Consider the following 16,872-nt stretch of genomic DNA (forward strand, 5'->3'; position numbering starts at 1 on the left):
GGACTCCTGAGACGACGTTAATAAGTCTGCTTATAACTAACCTCAGATTGAGCACAAGTTATGGACGGAGGTTCGGTAATTACATCCTGTCAGAAGATTTGTTTCCCGATCATCTGCTGCCATGCCTCAGACGGGCTGGACATTATTGAAGCTGTTGTAAAGTGGGCACAGTGGAGATGATGGTCCTGACATGGCTACTGTTTTAGGTTTTTTTTTTTTTTTTTCCTTTTCTTTCCCTGGTCCTCAGCAGAGCCATGGTTTGGGCACACGCTGGCGGAATAAAACCATTTTGTCCCAAAGAAAGCCGCAGAAAACATAAAATGTCGAAATGCCTCGATTCTGCCAAGGCTACCACACAGCAGAGAGGGGGGCGGGGGGGGGAGTGTGGAAAAGTAAAAGTGTGTGTGTCCAATTGGTTTAGAATTGCTCCCTAGAGAGAAAGAGCTGTCCATGTTTGAAAGCATCCTTTTATTGGGCTGAAAATGCAGGCGTTTTGGTGCATGGGCAGGGCTGCAGGCGCCTCGTGGCCCAGCTGTGGCTACACTGAGCCGAGTCCTTAAATTAGCACACGAGGGCCTGGAGGAAACGACGGGGAGGAGGAGGAGGGGTGGGCGGTTAAGCATGGAAAGGGGGGAAAAGAGGGCAAAACAAAAACAACAAATATTGGATTCATTAGGGAGTTTGTTGGGTTGGAGGCCTGAGGCTGATCCAGCAGCGTTGTGCCTGAGCCCCGAGGCTTACTGAGCCATCCGTGCTGGATTTGTCTTGGACTCGGGGGCAAATCTCGCTGCTCATTCGCGGGCCAAAAAGAGCTGCTGTTTTTGGAACATTCAGACCTCAAAACACCAGCAGCGAAACGGCTGTTTGAGCGAGTCGTGCGAACATACAATGTTCCATTCAGCTCGCATTACGATGAAGCATTTCCGACGATCGGATTTATTCCTTCGGACGCGACCGCTTGCCGTTTATTTGCGGTACATTTGTAAACTTTTTATTTACACTTTTGTCGCATCGCGGTTACCTCGTTGCGCGGAATTTTCGCTATCTAACCGCACGTTCTACGTTTTACCGGCGGTGCAAGTGAAAATAAATCTCACGCCGTCTCGGTTGACACACGACTCGTTAAAATCAACTTTCCCAACAACTTTTTGCTTTTTGAACATTGCATTCCACATGAATTCCCCTCTTTACTCTTATAATGATCTCCACTCTTCTGGGAAGATGTTCCGAAAGATTTTGTGGAGATTTGTGCTCATTCAGAAACAAAGGTTTTAGTGAAGTCAGGTTCGGATGTGGTAGGTGAGGTGAGGTGAGGTGAGGTGAGGTGAGGTGAGGAGGCCTGCGGGTGCAGTCAGTGTACACATTCATCATGTTCAATAGGGTTGGAGCTTAATAGTAGAAGATCTTCCACACATTCAAAACCTATGTAAAGCAGATCTTCACGGAGCGGGCTCTGTGCACAGGGGTTTTGTGATGCTGCAACAGGTTTGGGTCTCCTAATGATTTGGTGCCTGGTTTGTTCATTGGTGCAGAAGTTAGTCAGATGTTGCAGAAGTTAGTCATTGGTGCAGAAGTTAGTCAGATGTAAGCAGCTATCATAGAGTTTAATAGGTGATGAGTATAAAGGAGGTTTGCTTCTTTCCTCACTCAGCCTTCTCCAGGAAAGTTCAGTGTGGTATTAGTGACATAGCGAAGACAACCAGCTAATCCACTTTAGAGGAGCGTGCAGACGAGGTGGTGAGAGAACTGGACAGTCCAAAAAAACCTCCTGCATCAACGAAATGCAAGAAATTGTCACTAAATGAAAATACGCCAACATATTAATGCAAGAACCTTAAAAAGTTCGACTCAAAATTTAATCATCACTAAATAAATCATTGGCGCTGAAGGCTAATATGCACATCCACCAGAATGGAGTTTTCTTTTTTTCCTTTAATGCTTTCCTGTTTAAAATCTGTGAAAGAAAGTGTTTGAAAAGGCAGCACTTGGATACAAATGTCCCCCAAAAAAAACCCCATGCTTTTAAAGGCGACAGTACGTCATGAGATTTCCGAGACACCAGCGTGCACTCGGGCTGATTCACTGTAATAGTCCATTAGGCTCGACAAAATAAAATCCCGCTCTGTATAATTGAATGAATCTTTGGTGCCTTAATAAGAAATATGTTGTGAGCTGATGCACAGGATTATAGGATTCACGACACTATAACACACTCACAGAGCGTTGGGGTTCTTTTTCTACCGTTGCAGAAATAGCAGTAAAAATGTTGAGGTAAAGGGGAAACTGAATATTTGTGTAAGTGACATTTCTGATAGTGTTTCAGTTGTCGTTTTCTCTCAGGGTAATTAGGTGGTGAGTTCATTCATTAGTTACTTTTTTTTTTTATTGAAAATTTGCCTTTGAGGCTGCAAATCACAGCATAATAAAAGTTTTCTCGTGATCGCAAAAGTTCTCATTATCATGACTTCATTTTCTCAGCACAACAGATGCTGTTTTCTCATTATCGCAGCCTAAAAACCCGTTTTCTCACGACGTAATTGTAAAATCTCGTGCCTTATAAGTTGTCAGTCACTGACAGACACAGAGCTATTTCAGTTTAAACAAGTCCCTGAACAAAAAAAACAAAGCAAATGCGATCATCCACGATGCCTCTAGAACATGGTCTTATGGCGAATACACAAAAATCGAGTCGTGATAACGAGAAAAATCGTAATTCGAGATCACAAGAAAATTAACTCGAAAACAACTTTTCTATGTCGAGATCACGAGAAACAAATCTTGTGTCGAGATCACAAGAAAATGAAGTCGTGATGAGAGATTTTATTATGGCTAGAAATTCTGTAGCGATAACACGAGAAAGCGACTTGTGTTATGGCGAGATCATGAGAAAGAAAAAATATTATGATGCATGGCCTCTTTGGACTCTTATTCAGCTTCAGAAAACATCACAATCAGAAACTTCACAAAATACATCAAGAAAAAAGTCAAAACGTACTTATACGCACACACACACTGTGTTTACTGTATATGTATGTATATATAAACAGTAGCACCCATTTGCATGAATAAGAATAGATTAATGTTCCTCCTGGTTGTTTAAAGTGTCTCCCTAAAGGCCAGAACTGGAATTAAGTTGGTAAACGTTGGGAAGAATCCGCTTTAATAATCCAAACTGTATAATAGGGGAGTGAATCTTCGCTGGTTTCACGAATCGGTTTGATTATAATTATCACTTCAACCGTTCGATTCGTTATTACGATGCATCACGACGCCTTGCATCCTCGATTTATCATATTACCGCACATGGCTGCATTTTCATCAATGAATCCAAGCAGTCAGATACATGAAACTCCCTTCTATTGCTTCCTGAATAAAACTTGAAACAAAACTGCAGAACACAACAGACAGCAGGTGCATTTCAAACTAATAAACACTAGTAAATACTAAAAGCACATGAAACTGTCGAATACTGTATTTAAGTACTTACATATAGTGTAGTACGGGTTTTGAAAAAATATGTAAAGGTTAAAAAAATTTGTAAATATTAAATTCTATATCATACAATAGTAGACGCTGAGCTGATTTACTGTGTGAAGGCCAAAAACAAAATATCCGGATATTTGTTATTAATATTTATTAGCTAAGTGTTTAGTGGTATTTTATTTATATGTGACATTCTTTATACACAGCATGCGTCTTGTCCGGTTTGTTCATAAAAAACGAAATGTGCTCAGATCTCGGATATTATCATACTGGGTGCTCTTAATTTTTAGCACTCGCTTCACTGTTTTACCTCCGTCTGCCATTTGAAGTTGGCATGAGAAGCGCGTACCCGACAAATGCCGTCAGTAGACTTTAATCGATTACGTTCTCCGGCGGTGCAATATCGTCCACGTCCTGTATCGCGATGCGTCACGGAAACGCTTGGACAATTCTACTTTATTTTCGACACTCGGATTTCCAAACGCATATACGACACTACAACACCAAGTCACTGTAGAGGAAACAAACTCTCTCAGTCAACATGAACCTGATTTTCACTCATGCCGAAAGAACGTTAACCTCCTCAAATGCTGGTTCATTTCATGGGGTTTTTTTCTTCCCACCTTTCTTCACCTGCATTCTGTTACTAGCAGGAAATCTGTTCTCCACATCATCTTAATGCGAGTCAGGACTTAAATGTCTTTCGTGGTCCATCGTGCCATCTTCCTGCTTTAAATAGTCTCGATACAGACAGATAAATTGCTTTCGTTTTTTTTTGTTTTTTTTTTTACCTCCAATGCATTTACATGTCTTAGGTGTTTATTCTTCGGCTGCCTATTTAACATTCATTTAAAATGGAAGGAAAGTATTTGTCGGGTTTGGGTGGAAAAAAAAAAAAAAAACCTGTGCAGCCCAACAGGAGGTGGTGAAAAGAAGCAGGTTAAAACAGGCGATTTGTATATGTTTTAATGAATACAGTCAGCGCAGAATGGTGTGTTCGCGTCCCTTCCTCTGTCTTTAAACCGCCCGAGCTGAGACCCTTTAAAAAAAATAAAACTAGACCTGGGTGAGAGTTAAACGTGCACCTTTAAACGAGGATTAATAAAAAAATATATATATTCGACTTTTCCAGACATGTTGAGCTCGTTTGCGCACTTTCGCTTTTATACAGCCACTACCTCACTCACTTATTAATAAGCAGGATAAGTACCACCATTCATACGTTTGGCTTCTACGGTGGCCCATTATGGCTCCATGGAACACTGAAATCCAGACATAAACATGAAGAGGGCAGTCGAAAGCCGTTTACATCATCAAAACGCTTATGCAATATTTAACAATGTCGTCGTCGTCGTAATAATCATAATTTAAAACTAAGATCGCCAAATATTACGGACGCGAGTAAGTCCAGGGCGTTCGGTTCGATGCATTTTGAAGGACATACGTTGTTCTTTCGAGACAAGATTGACATTTAGTTTCCATCATTCATTTATTCATTCATTCATAGTACAGTGATGAGACGTTTGAATGGTGTAACGGTCACGTCCCACCTTATGAACATTGTGGACCTCTAAAGAAGTAGATGCCAACCCCCGCAAACATCAAGAGACGTACCAGCGTCGTTTGGATTCCACTTCATGTAGAGTTTGGACACTGGATCTCCTTGAGTGTTTAAAGGCTCTGGCATGGAGAAGCTGGTGTTGGATCTGATGATCGCAAATGTTAAACTATTTTATGAGTTGCTCAGAAGCTCCTGGTTCCATAAACTCAAAAGACTGTAAAAGACTGTAGAAAGAACATCACTTATAATCACACACTCCAGTGCTCATGTTAGTTCTCACTCCAGTGTTCTGTATTGTTTCCAGATTTATAATCACAGTCTTGATGTCACCCAAATGAGGATGGGTTCCCCTTTTGAGTCTGGTTCCTCTCAAGGTTTCTTCCTCATTACATCTAAGGGAGTTTTTCGCCACGGCTGCTCATCAGGGATAAACACACATCCTTTACAGTAACTGTTAAATTCTTAGAAATAAACTTGACCTAAAGATGACGATCCCGGTCGTGTTGGTTCCCTGATGGCGGCGTAGTGAAGCCGGCTGTCCCAGGATGGTTCAGGCTTCAGTTAAACGCTGGGATAAGTGAAGAAATGAAATGTAACTTGGGAGTATGTCAAAAAATATCTGCAGTTTCTACTCAAATTTTTTTATCTTATAAACTCAAAAGTCCCGGTTTGACTTGAACACCCCTCATATCAACATATCTCGTGTATATTGTGGCCCCCATTTAGAGAACCACCAGCCTGCTATAACTTATGCAGCATTATCCTGATTTACATCTCCATTTGCCATTCTTTAAGCCTCTATGTGGAATAATTGGTCTTGATCTTCTCTCGCACAGAGAAGTAATTACATGGTCAGAGCAGAAGGTCGACTTCTCAAGTGTCCCTGGAGCAGTTAGGGGTTAAATACCTCACAAACAACCGCGGTCAGACGTGACTACGGCACCGGGTGACCCTTCATTCACAGACTATCAACCTCCATCAATCCCTGCCAGTCCTGGAAGCTCATGATCCGGTTGTTTAAGCACACCCTGAACCATCAAACTGCCCCGACTTGACATTGTTGAATTACAGCTTCGGTTTGCATAATTACTGTCCTTATTAAAGTCTTCTTCATGTGGGGGAAGAGAAGAAGGTTGGGAAAAGGAGGGGGGGAAAGGAATTTAGTATGAGGTCACGAACTCTCTCTGGGTCACGGGATGCCGTGAAGGGGGTCAGATGTCTCCCTGCGGATAAGAAAGGCTCTCATTAAGATGCCGTTCTGACCCCAATTAGAAGATTAACCTTTTATTTCTTAGGGAAGTTTGTGAAATTATGAATCCGCACCTTTTCAATTAGCTCTCTCTCTCTTTCGCAATAAAAAAAATAAAGCGCTTGAATGCTGGTGAAGGCAAGCGATTAGATTAAATGAAAGAGTAAGTTCTTTAGATGAAGACTGAAACCAGAGACGTGCGGGCAAAGTTCCTGCCAGCTGCTATCTCCGTTCTGAATGGAGAACTCTAACGAGAGCCTGATGTATCCTGAAAGCTAAAGAGTATGAAAAAAGCGCCAGGAATAATGTCGGTGTACCACGCAATTGGTCTTCATCCAAAGCTTCAGGTGACTCAGTCGAAACCTGAGCAAAATGTAACGATTGTGGATGATATAAAGTGAATGTTTATCTTCTCAGCGCTTTATTCTACCAATGTTATATCAGAGCTCACTTCCTGTAAAAGCACAAGGCATCGAGCCGAACCAATGAAAACACACAAGCCACAGAGACCAGGAGTCCTGTTTCCTGTAAAAGTGTGTTGTACATATCCACACATTACGGCCCAACAATTAACCGGAGTCTTCGCTATCTCCCCATGAACTTTCCCCCGAATTCCTCTGTAATCTTTGCAGCGGCTCATACACGCTTTGTTTCTGAAGCCCAACAACATGAGATTTTTTTCTCCCCCCCTCATTCTGTCTGCTTTATCCTTCTCTCCCACATCCTTTCATTATCCACAGTTCCAGAGCGTGGCTCGAACATGACCGGCCGCTCGGACCAAATAAGTCATAGATATACAGCAGGCATGATGTCATATACCGGATCATTGGCCGAGCTCAAAGGCCAGACATTTGTAGCAATTTGTCTCCGGACCACATCATCGCCATATTTTACTCCAGTACTTAACGGACGGTGCCCCCACTTTCCTTTTTCTCAAGGTTCCTACGGAATTTTTCAAAAGCAGCGTTTTCAAATGTATCCACTTTGAAGAGCGTTTTCAGAAAGCTACCAACAGAAAGTTTTCATTGGCTGAAAACCCTGTCTCAGTGTGGACGGAAGGTCAAAACGCTGGACTGGAAATGCATTGAGTTTTTAAAAGAAAAATGTGTGTTGGACCCCTGTCCTCTTTTTAAGAAAACAACATGAGGTGACAAAAAAAAGATGAAACTAGACCACCAGATGGCAGCACAAGGCTAAACGCACAGTCACAGGGAGCACCGCCCTTTATCAGTCAGTGTGACAAAAGACGTCATCCTGTGTACATCGGGGTCTGTGCAACTGGTGCTATTCAGACCACGTGCGTTACCACGTCTGCTATTCGGACGACGTGTGCACTCGGTTACCGAGTCACTCCTCACACGTGAAACATCATGATCTTACTTCCGCACCCACCGTACTCACCAGATTCGGTTCTTGAGGACTTCGCCCTCTTCTCGAAGATAAAGATCCAGCTCACCGTTGGTTTTTCGTTGGGTTTTTTTGACACCATTGCGGAGATCTGGCGCGAAACGCAGAACGTGTTTGACACGTTTCGAAAGGAAGACTTCCAGGACACATTTAGGAACGCCGGGCGCTGTATTGGTGTGCAAGGGGACCATTTTAAAGGTGACTGCGTAAAAATAGGTAAATAAAGCACTTTCTTGTGAACAGAGCGAGTCTATAAACTTTTTGATACCACCTCGTATACCAAACCTCACCTGTTCTCACAACACATAAATGAAGAAGACAGTTATTTTGGAGTTCGGGTACAGGTCGAATTTCTCTTGCGGCGTTATAGTGGAAAGAGACTCCTTTCATCCGAGAAAGTTTCCTGTAGGTCACACAAACCATACCGGTATCGTAGATGTATAATGGATGGTAACAGATGGTATCCCAGAGCCCCGTCTGGTGTCTGCACTCAATTTCAAGCACTATTAATTTAAAAAATAAATGTTCTTAACAGGTGCATTTTAATTTAACCTTGAAAAATAGTTCAGCGGTAAACTTTTTTTAAGCGCTTTAAAGTTTTCCGATATTTTTAAACTTCCTGTAAGTAGCTGTCAAGTTGCAAGTCAAAGGCAGTTTCGCAGCATACAGCAGCAGAGGTCCGTACGAGATGATTCTATAAGAGACACGTTGAAGATGTATGATCGCGTTCTCCATGCCAGATTACACGCTGAAGATCTTCTGAGGGTGATTTTAAAATATAGCCGTGTTCTGCTAACATCATCAGTCTAGAAAGATGAGACGAGATGATAAGAATATTTTGTCTTTCAGCGTGTTGTGGAGAAGGTCATCGGGTTTAGGCTCGTATATCTACACAAAGGTTTTGTGGACACCCGGCCGTAAGATTGCTACGGGCTCCTTTTTGAACATCCCGTTCGACATTTTTATAAATAACGTTCACTCTTCTGGGAAGATGTTCCACTGGATTTTGGAGTGTACATGGACGGAGATTCAGCCACAAGGGTGTTCACATTTATTTGAGGTCTCCTAGTTCAAATGAAGGGAAACTTGGATGTATCTTCAATGCAGCAACGTTTTTCCTGTCAGGACCGTTTACTGCTACTGATAACTCTTCAGTCCTTTTCCTTAAACGAGAAGATCGACATAATTCAAACGCGAAAACTCTCCCGCATTAACTAATAAAGCCTCGCTAGGGAACCGTATGACGGGGGTGGGAGCTCTCCGTTTAAAAACGTCTGCGCATTCAATGCATCCAAACCCGATATAAATAATAAAACCTTTTTTCTTCTTTTCTTCTTTCTTTTTTCTCGTAAACTCCTGACATCCGTCATTATTTTTCTCCGTTCGGTAATAGATGCTAGTTCTTTACAGGTGCTACAATTCCCTTAGGCCTCGTAATTCTAGCGCTTAAAAGCAAACAGTTTATTCTCTGTGTTTATTTTTTAAGTATGAACTTTCCAAATGAGTGAGTGATGTGCGCTCTGGAGGCCGCCGTGCTCCGTGTACGCTCACTCCCTCCCCAGTTTTTTTGTTCTCTTTTTTTTTTTTTTTTTTTTCTCCATCTACCCTTACATTCCTTTTCCTTACATTTCTGGCTTTCCAAAGCCTGTACTTTCTCAGCGAGTTCATTTCAGCATAGGAGTTTGTGTAGAACAAGCCTCCGAACTGTTGAGCTGACAGCATGTGGAACAAATTGTAGTGAAGGAAGATCAGTTCTGCCTCGCAGGGTAATGAATATAGACCTACAGTACACTGGGCTCAGTATTGTATCTTGGAGAGGACCTCTGGGTTTTGATGTGCAGCTGTGTTCTGCACTGTGTATTGGGGGGGAGAAAAGGAAAGAATGGTCGTCTCCAGGGTTTGGTGGGAAGGTGTGAAGCTGCTGAGTGCAGGGTGTTGGAAAAGTGGAGCTGGTGATTAGTCATTCAATGCCTCCTTTGATCTGCGACTGAGGGTCTTGTTAACGGACACGACGCAAGTTTCTGCCCACCGTGTGGTAAAGGGGGGGGGGGCATGTTTTCGGAGAGTTTGTGCAAACATTAAGTGGATTTCGTAGAACTCATTCGCATCCTCGAGGGTCTGTCTGAAGCGTAGAAGATGAAGCCACCTGCTGGACGAAACTTTGCTTCGGGAAATGTTCTTCGGTTTGGAGGAATGGAGGAGTCTCGTGTTTAAGTATGTGGCTGAAATGTGGACCACTACAAGCTACCAGAACATCTTCCATGTGCCCCCCTACTGCAGCATTGAACACTTTTCCTTCTCAGTCAAATATTGCGCCACAAGAAAACCATGAGGGTGAAACTGTATTATATAGAATTAAATAGAATAGATTTGAGGTGATGGCTCAATGCTTAAGGCACTGGACTCTGGATCTGGGGCCCTTGAGCAAGGCCCTTAACCCTCAACTGCTCGGTTGTAAGTCGCTGTGGATAAAGACATCTGCCAAATGCCTTAAATGTAAAACCAGGAGGTGTTAAGGCTCAGTGGTTATGGCATTGGACTTTGGATTGGAGTTCAAATCCCAGTGGCCACTGCTGGGCCCTTGAGCAAGGCCCTTAACCCAAATGTATGATCTTGAGTGGAAATTTGTTCATAAAATCAGAGCCCTTTCATAGAGACGCTACTTCACGCTATCTGTGATGATTTTTTTTTCTCCACTATGCGATGACTAGACTTTTGGTCCTATGAGCTTTGTTCAGAGCTCGACTAACATGCCAAAGGCTGGAACAGGTTTCTTTCAAAGTATTTTTCTTTTTTTTTTTTTTTTTTTTTTTATCCTGGCCATCCTAAAGCTAAGTGTTGATGGTTTTCGAATCTTCAGCGCTGGGTTCAGGTGTATATTTGCTCTCTCATCCATATCATGCTTTTACTTTAGACTTGGAGCACAAAGTACAGATGGTCGGTGAAGGTGGTTGCTTAGCGGTTAAGGCAATGGGCTTTGAATCGAAAGGTCCCAAGTCCACTGCTGGGCCCTTGAGCAAGTTGTAAGCAACTCTGAATAATCTGGATAATAAATGTTAATGTTAGAGGTTTACCGAATGCAACCCCTTTTACGCGCATATAATCAAAATCCGAGTTCCCTCGCGAATATATTAAGTGGCGGACAGCAACTTTGTTTAATCCCCACCTCACATTTAACACTCACACTTGCAAAAATAAAATATATAAAAATAAAATTGTATAAATGAAAAAAAAAAGCAATTTTTTGTTATTTTATTATATTGATTAAATAGAGAATGTCATTATCGCTAGACTATAGTAAAACATGCGCAATAAAAATCATGTTTATCACAGTATTCTAGTGATGTCACTGTCAATTTAAATAGAATTAATATTAAAAAAGTGTATTGCGTTAATTAAATGTATTTTTTATATATATATCTGTTGATGTTTGCCCAATGTAAAAAAAAAAAATGTATTTATTTTTTTATTCGTTTTTTTTTTTTTATAAATCCTCCTGCGCCAAGGTTTGATCTGCTTACTTGCCATTTCCGTACCAATTTTGTTACGTGTTGGGTTGCTAGCACCGACGCCCAACGGCTGCTTTTTCATCCGAGCTTCCCCTAACTGAGCACCCATAGGGGGTTAAGGGCCTTGCTTAAGGGCCCAATATTGGCAGCCTGGTATTGCCGGGACTCAAACCCCCAACCCCCGGATGCTAAGTCCAATAACTTATCCAATAGGCTACCACCTTTCCCGTTTATAATAAGAAAGTTAATCAAAACGGCAAATAGTTTTATGTTTTGCATCTCTTTCCTCTAACGTGCCGAAATTGTGAGTTAAAAACCGAAGTGAATTTTGTTTCCTGTTACACCCCTAATAAATAAATAGAATCCCTGCATTATATCGTCCCCTCCCCTGCCCGTATTTTCAGTCTCCTGTACCTCCTCCCCAATGGATTTTTTTTTTTTAGATTCGTCCCCGTCCCATCTCAGACATTAGGGAGCATTTGGAAGGACAGAACATCTGAACTTAGTGCTCACCACCATTAACGCCAGGCTTGTTCTGGGAACACTGAGGGAGTGAGATGGAGAGAGTGGGAATTGCAGGGAGGGGAAAAAAGGGGTGCGAAAACTAAACAGAGGGAGCCGAACCATCACATTCTGGGTGAGGTCGAACCAGACAACACTCTTGGGAGCCCGGAAGAGGCGGGGCGAGGCGGGGTGGCCCTCAGCCTGGCTTTCATTCCATTCTAATGTCTTATTGATTCATTTTATTTCTTGTTCATGTCTGTGCAGCGGAGAGGCAAGAGTGATGGTTGGCTTGCCAATATAAATCACAGTCTCTGTTAGCAGTGGAAAATAGCGCGCACACACACACACACACACACACACAAACACACACACCTCGCTATGGTACTTCAGCTAATCCGGTTCATATGAATCTAGAGGGACAATATCTGAAATGTACACAAATCCTGCACCACCGTCAGTCTGAGATCAATAAAACCCAGCCGAGTTCTAAAGCGGCTCAAACGCGAACCCCATCTGCTCTTCATTCATCTTCTCTACCTCAGAGCACGTATGATTGCACTCTTGAAGGCACGGTATAATTAAATCATGCATATTCATGTTTATCTTCCCCCTCCTCCTCTCTCGCTCTCTCGTTCTGCTCTTTCTCCTGCACTCTGGAGACCCTCGTTTCAAACCTTTCACACCTCTCTTATGAGTTCCATTGAGGGCTGTAAGCATTCAATACACACTCCCGATCTCAGGTCCATCTTTCAGGACGACGTTCTTCTCAGCGGAGACGTGGAAGCCAAGCGCCGGTCCTAAACAAACATCCTCACGCAGAGGTTCCCGATGTTTTCCGGGTTTCTGTTCTGTAATCCTGCAGGGGGTTTTTAAAAGCCTAAAGAGTGTGCTGAATTCATTTTCGGATCAGGAATGTGAAACCGTTTCAGTCTGTGTGAGGTCTTGGAATGACTTTCTTTGTTGATTTTCTGCTTTTATTTATTTATTTTTTTCCCCCGTTCTCCAGACGCAGAACCGGATGAAACTGATGGCCGATAATTACGAGGATGACCATCTGAAGACTTCTTCGAATTCAGACCAGAGTAATCACAAACCCTCTCCAGATCAGGTGAGTGGTCCAGTTTCAACCTCCTTCAGGTATAAAATTCCGTTCTGCAGGGAAACTGGCTGTCCTGCTCTCTGTGTACGGTTCGGTGTATCGGGTTTCTGATTTGACGTACGCATTTTTTTTATTGTTTTGTTTTTTTGTTTTTTATCAGCTCTGTTTATAAAGTTTAATGTATCCCTCAAGGCCTCGATCTGCTTTATAAGACACACACACACACACACTCATTAGAAGAAAGCATAAACATCTTTCACATCCAATAAAATGCAGCCCCTCATGTCCAATCTCTCATATTATTTCATATGAAGGCACATCAAAACAGCTAAGCATGATTAAACACACACACACACACACACGCACACACACACACACACGCACACACACACACTTAACATATACAGTGCATATGCTATAAAGATGAGTTCCCCAACTACCGGGATGCAACGCAGGCCTGGGCCTCGGAGAAGATCCTGAAACCTCTGAGAGGAAAATGTCTATAGATATGGGAGATGTGAAGAAAAGGGATATGGGTAGAAGAATGCTGAGAAGAAGAGGAAGACCAAGGAGGAGGTTTATGGATGTGGTGAGGGAAGACATGCAGGTAGTTTGAAAGATTCTGATGTAGAGGACAGAGGGGATGTGGAGACCCCCAAAAGGTTTAGCCAATGGAGGAGAAGAAGTACTGTATATTGCATGATATTTCTTTTCAAGAGCCCGTGTCCACATTTACAGTACATATGAACATTTTCGAAACAATTCTGCTCCGTGGTGTACAAAAGGTTAGAATATGTGGCTGTATAGAGTCTTTTCTCTGTAGACTGGAATAATTTAATGCCATATATTTTAATAAATGAATAATTAAATAAATAAAAAAATATATATATATATTAATTATTTAATTAAATATATATATATATATTTTATATTATTAATTTTTTCTTTTTCTATTATTATTGGTACATTTTTAAGCATTAAATAAATAAATAAATAAATAAATAAATAAAGATCTCTAATTGGATCATTTTAACGACTCGGTTCTTTGAATCCCGTTAATCGAAATGAACAAATCTTTTGTTTTTGTTATTTGGTTTTTGTTCCTTTGATCAGAAATTTTTAAAAAAATGTTACTTTTTCAATTAGCAGCTCCCCAACAAGCACTAACTTTGACTATTATTCCAATCATTTTTATACTATTTAAATATATACACACACACACACACACACACACACACACACACACACACACACACACACACACTCGGAATAGAAGAGTCGAGAGATGAACGACTCGGTTCTGTTTCCTGTGCATAACATGCCAAAATCTTGCGATGCTTTGCAGTAGAAAATGAATGAATCGCTCTTTGAGACGACTCGTTCCTCCGAGTCACATTAAAGACTCGTTCGAAATGGACGAATCGTTCACCAGTGACTCACTACTGCCTCAAACTGTGTAACCGATTGGCCGCATCAGATAATGTACTCCAGAGTCAGCGAAGATTCGTGATTAATTAGCCAGCTATTTTGACGTTTATCGATCGTTATTTTACCGCCAAAACACTTTGCTTTTACTGTCGGAGATCTCCCTCAGAGTTGTCCAGTCCTCCTCCTGATCCAGAAAAAAAGCCTTACATCTCCCAGACTACAACACACACGACTGTCCACTGTTTAAACCAGGAGACGTATAGTCAGATCTGCTGAGCCCATACAGAGACCAGTCAGTGCTTGGGGGAACACACACACACACACACACACATCCTATTACATCCTGGGTCATCCCTGTCACAGATTCTTCTCATTTGCTGGTCTCTGATTGCCAAGATAACACTTGGAGTAGGCCTTCTTGTGAGTTTGTCCTGCTGGGCCTCATTATTCACCTCCACATGTCCGACTCGCATACGAACACCATCACACTCCAGCACTAGAGACTGAACCAGACTCCGGACAACAGAGCTTAGATCATACACTAGACTTCAGGTACTGTTAAGTCACTGTGAATCCGGAACCACCCTAGAAAAACGATTTGTTCTACTGTTTTGTTTTTTTTTCCTCCATTTGTAGAATTTCAGCATTTCCTTTGAATATTTTCCAACTAATCCTGCTAACTAACTCTTCTTTCAATCCCATGCTGCCTTGGATTACGTCCGCATTCGTTCACAACCCGATAGGACGATGAGGAGGGCATTTGGGCATAGCCATCCAGATGCTCTCTTCCTGCCATTTTGTTCAGACGGGTGAGAAATCTCTTCAATGCCAGCTGGAATTTCTTTCTTTTTCAATTCTTTTTTCCCCCTCCTCCATCATTCTTGCATTCTCTTCAACCTCATCATCGATTGGTGTTTGTCCGGCATTCCATGTTTCTTTTCTGCCTTGAGATCAGTTCTTTTCTTGCTGGGTTTTTTTTTTGTGTGTGCTTTTTATCCTGCTTACGGTTGGTCAACTTTTGTCTATGCTTTTTTATTTTTTATTTAATGTGCTTTATGATTTGTGTGTATGTTAGAATGTGTTTTATATCCCAAACTCTTGAGGTTAACAGTTATTTAGATTACAGCACCTATAGGATATGCATTTAGTTTTTTGCTGTTTGACTGCTGTTTTGTGAGCAAGTACGATGCAGGTAAGGAGGGGAGGTTGTAGCCTTAGGTGGTCACAAGCTCAAATCCCAGCACCCCCAAGCCGCTACTGCTGGACCCTTAAAGCAAAACTCCTAAATCTCAGCTACTCAGTTGTAAGTCGCTCTGGATGAATTCATCTGCCAAATACCATCAATGTATTGCTTTATCCATCATAGAAAGCACACACATGGGCCTGGTGCATTAATCTTTCTAAAGCCTGGTTCACTTTTGGATGTATACAATCTAAAATATTAATTTTAACATTTTTAAAGTTACACTATAGACAAAAGTTTGCGGACACCCAACCATAAGATTATGTACAATCTGTACATCCCTGCAACATTTATTTTTCTGAGAAGATGTTCCACTCGATTTTATGGAGATTTACGTTCACAAGGGTGTTAAAGTCAGGTAGATGAGGTGAGAAGGCCCAGGGGTGCATTCGGCATTCTTCTTTTTCGAGTTCACACACTTCCAATGACTTGGTCATGAGTTCAAATCCCAGCCACACCACCAAGCTGCCACTTCTGGGCCCTTGAGCAAGGCCCTTAATCATATAGCTAATTAGTTGTATGAATGAGAAGTTGTTCTGGATAAGAGCAATCCACCAAATGCCATAAATATGTTTACATACACACATAAATATGTTTCGCAAGTCTGGATTATTCTCTACTGTAACCGTAAATATAATTAGTAAAAAACCTGTGCTGTTGTTTCCATATAGCCAGAGGTTTGAGTCATTGTCTCACTCTCTCTCTCTCTCTGGCTCTCTCTCTCTCTCTCTCTCTCTCTCTCTCTCTCTCTCTCTGCACCCATTCATGCAGCAATGTTCATCTGTCTTCTTAGCAATGAGGATGTTGTGTGCATTCCTGCTTTATATTTAACTTTCTGGTTAGCAGGACTGCTTCCCACACTCACTGTGTTATATTCCAGGAAAAGAAATCGATTCATCTGCTAATGTTCTACTTAATGCAGCAGTTCTAATACATCACAAACCTGTTAAGCTGTTCGCTCTAACGAGATCCAACGCGGAATTTCTATTAGATCCCCGACTTCCTGCGCTAAAGCCGCGCTTGTCGAACTAATTTAGCTCTTCACTTCTATTACTTCACAAAACCTGTAAATACATTTAGACCCGAGTTCAGGGAACCGTGCTCTCGCTAATGTTCCAGATGTGGAAAGTTCTGGTGCACATGCACGATTAGCATGAGTAATTACTGAATCACGACTCGGGGGCTTTTTTGTTGTTGTTCATATCGGATTGCAGGTGGTCCCGTTTAATTCATCTTTGTTCACCTCAGTATTTCACAGAAGTCTGATGTCCGCTGTGTTTGGTGCGATGAACGCTGGTCAATCACAGTCTGGTACAGGGGTCTCCAACATTTTTCACAACACAGACTAGTTACCTTTTAGAAATAATCTCTTTTTATTTACATTTGATT

General features: G+C 41.8%; 1 protein-coding gene across 1 annotated transcript in view; it reads left to right on the plus strand.

The window, feature by feature from the left end:
• Nucleotides 1-16,872, plus strand: part of erc1b (ELKS/RAB6-interacting/CAST family member 1b) — a 186,880-nt gene that overhangs the window by 135,605 nt on the left and 34,403 nt on the right. The window contains exon 17 of the mRNA XM_083527937.1: nucleotides 12,720-12,821. Within this exon, the coding sequence (XP_083384063.1) occupies nucleotides 12,720-12,821 (102 nt within the window). The remainder of the gene's footprint in view (nucleotides 1-12,719; nucleotides 12,822-16,872) is intronic.

The sequence above is a fragment of the Silurus aristotelis genome (genome assembly GCF_946808225.1).
Source record: "Silurus aristotelis genome assembly, chromosome: 24".
NCBI classification, from domain to species: domain Eukaryota; kingdom Metazoa; phylum Chordata; class Actinopteri; order Siluriformes; family Siluridae; genus Silurus; species Silurus aristotelis.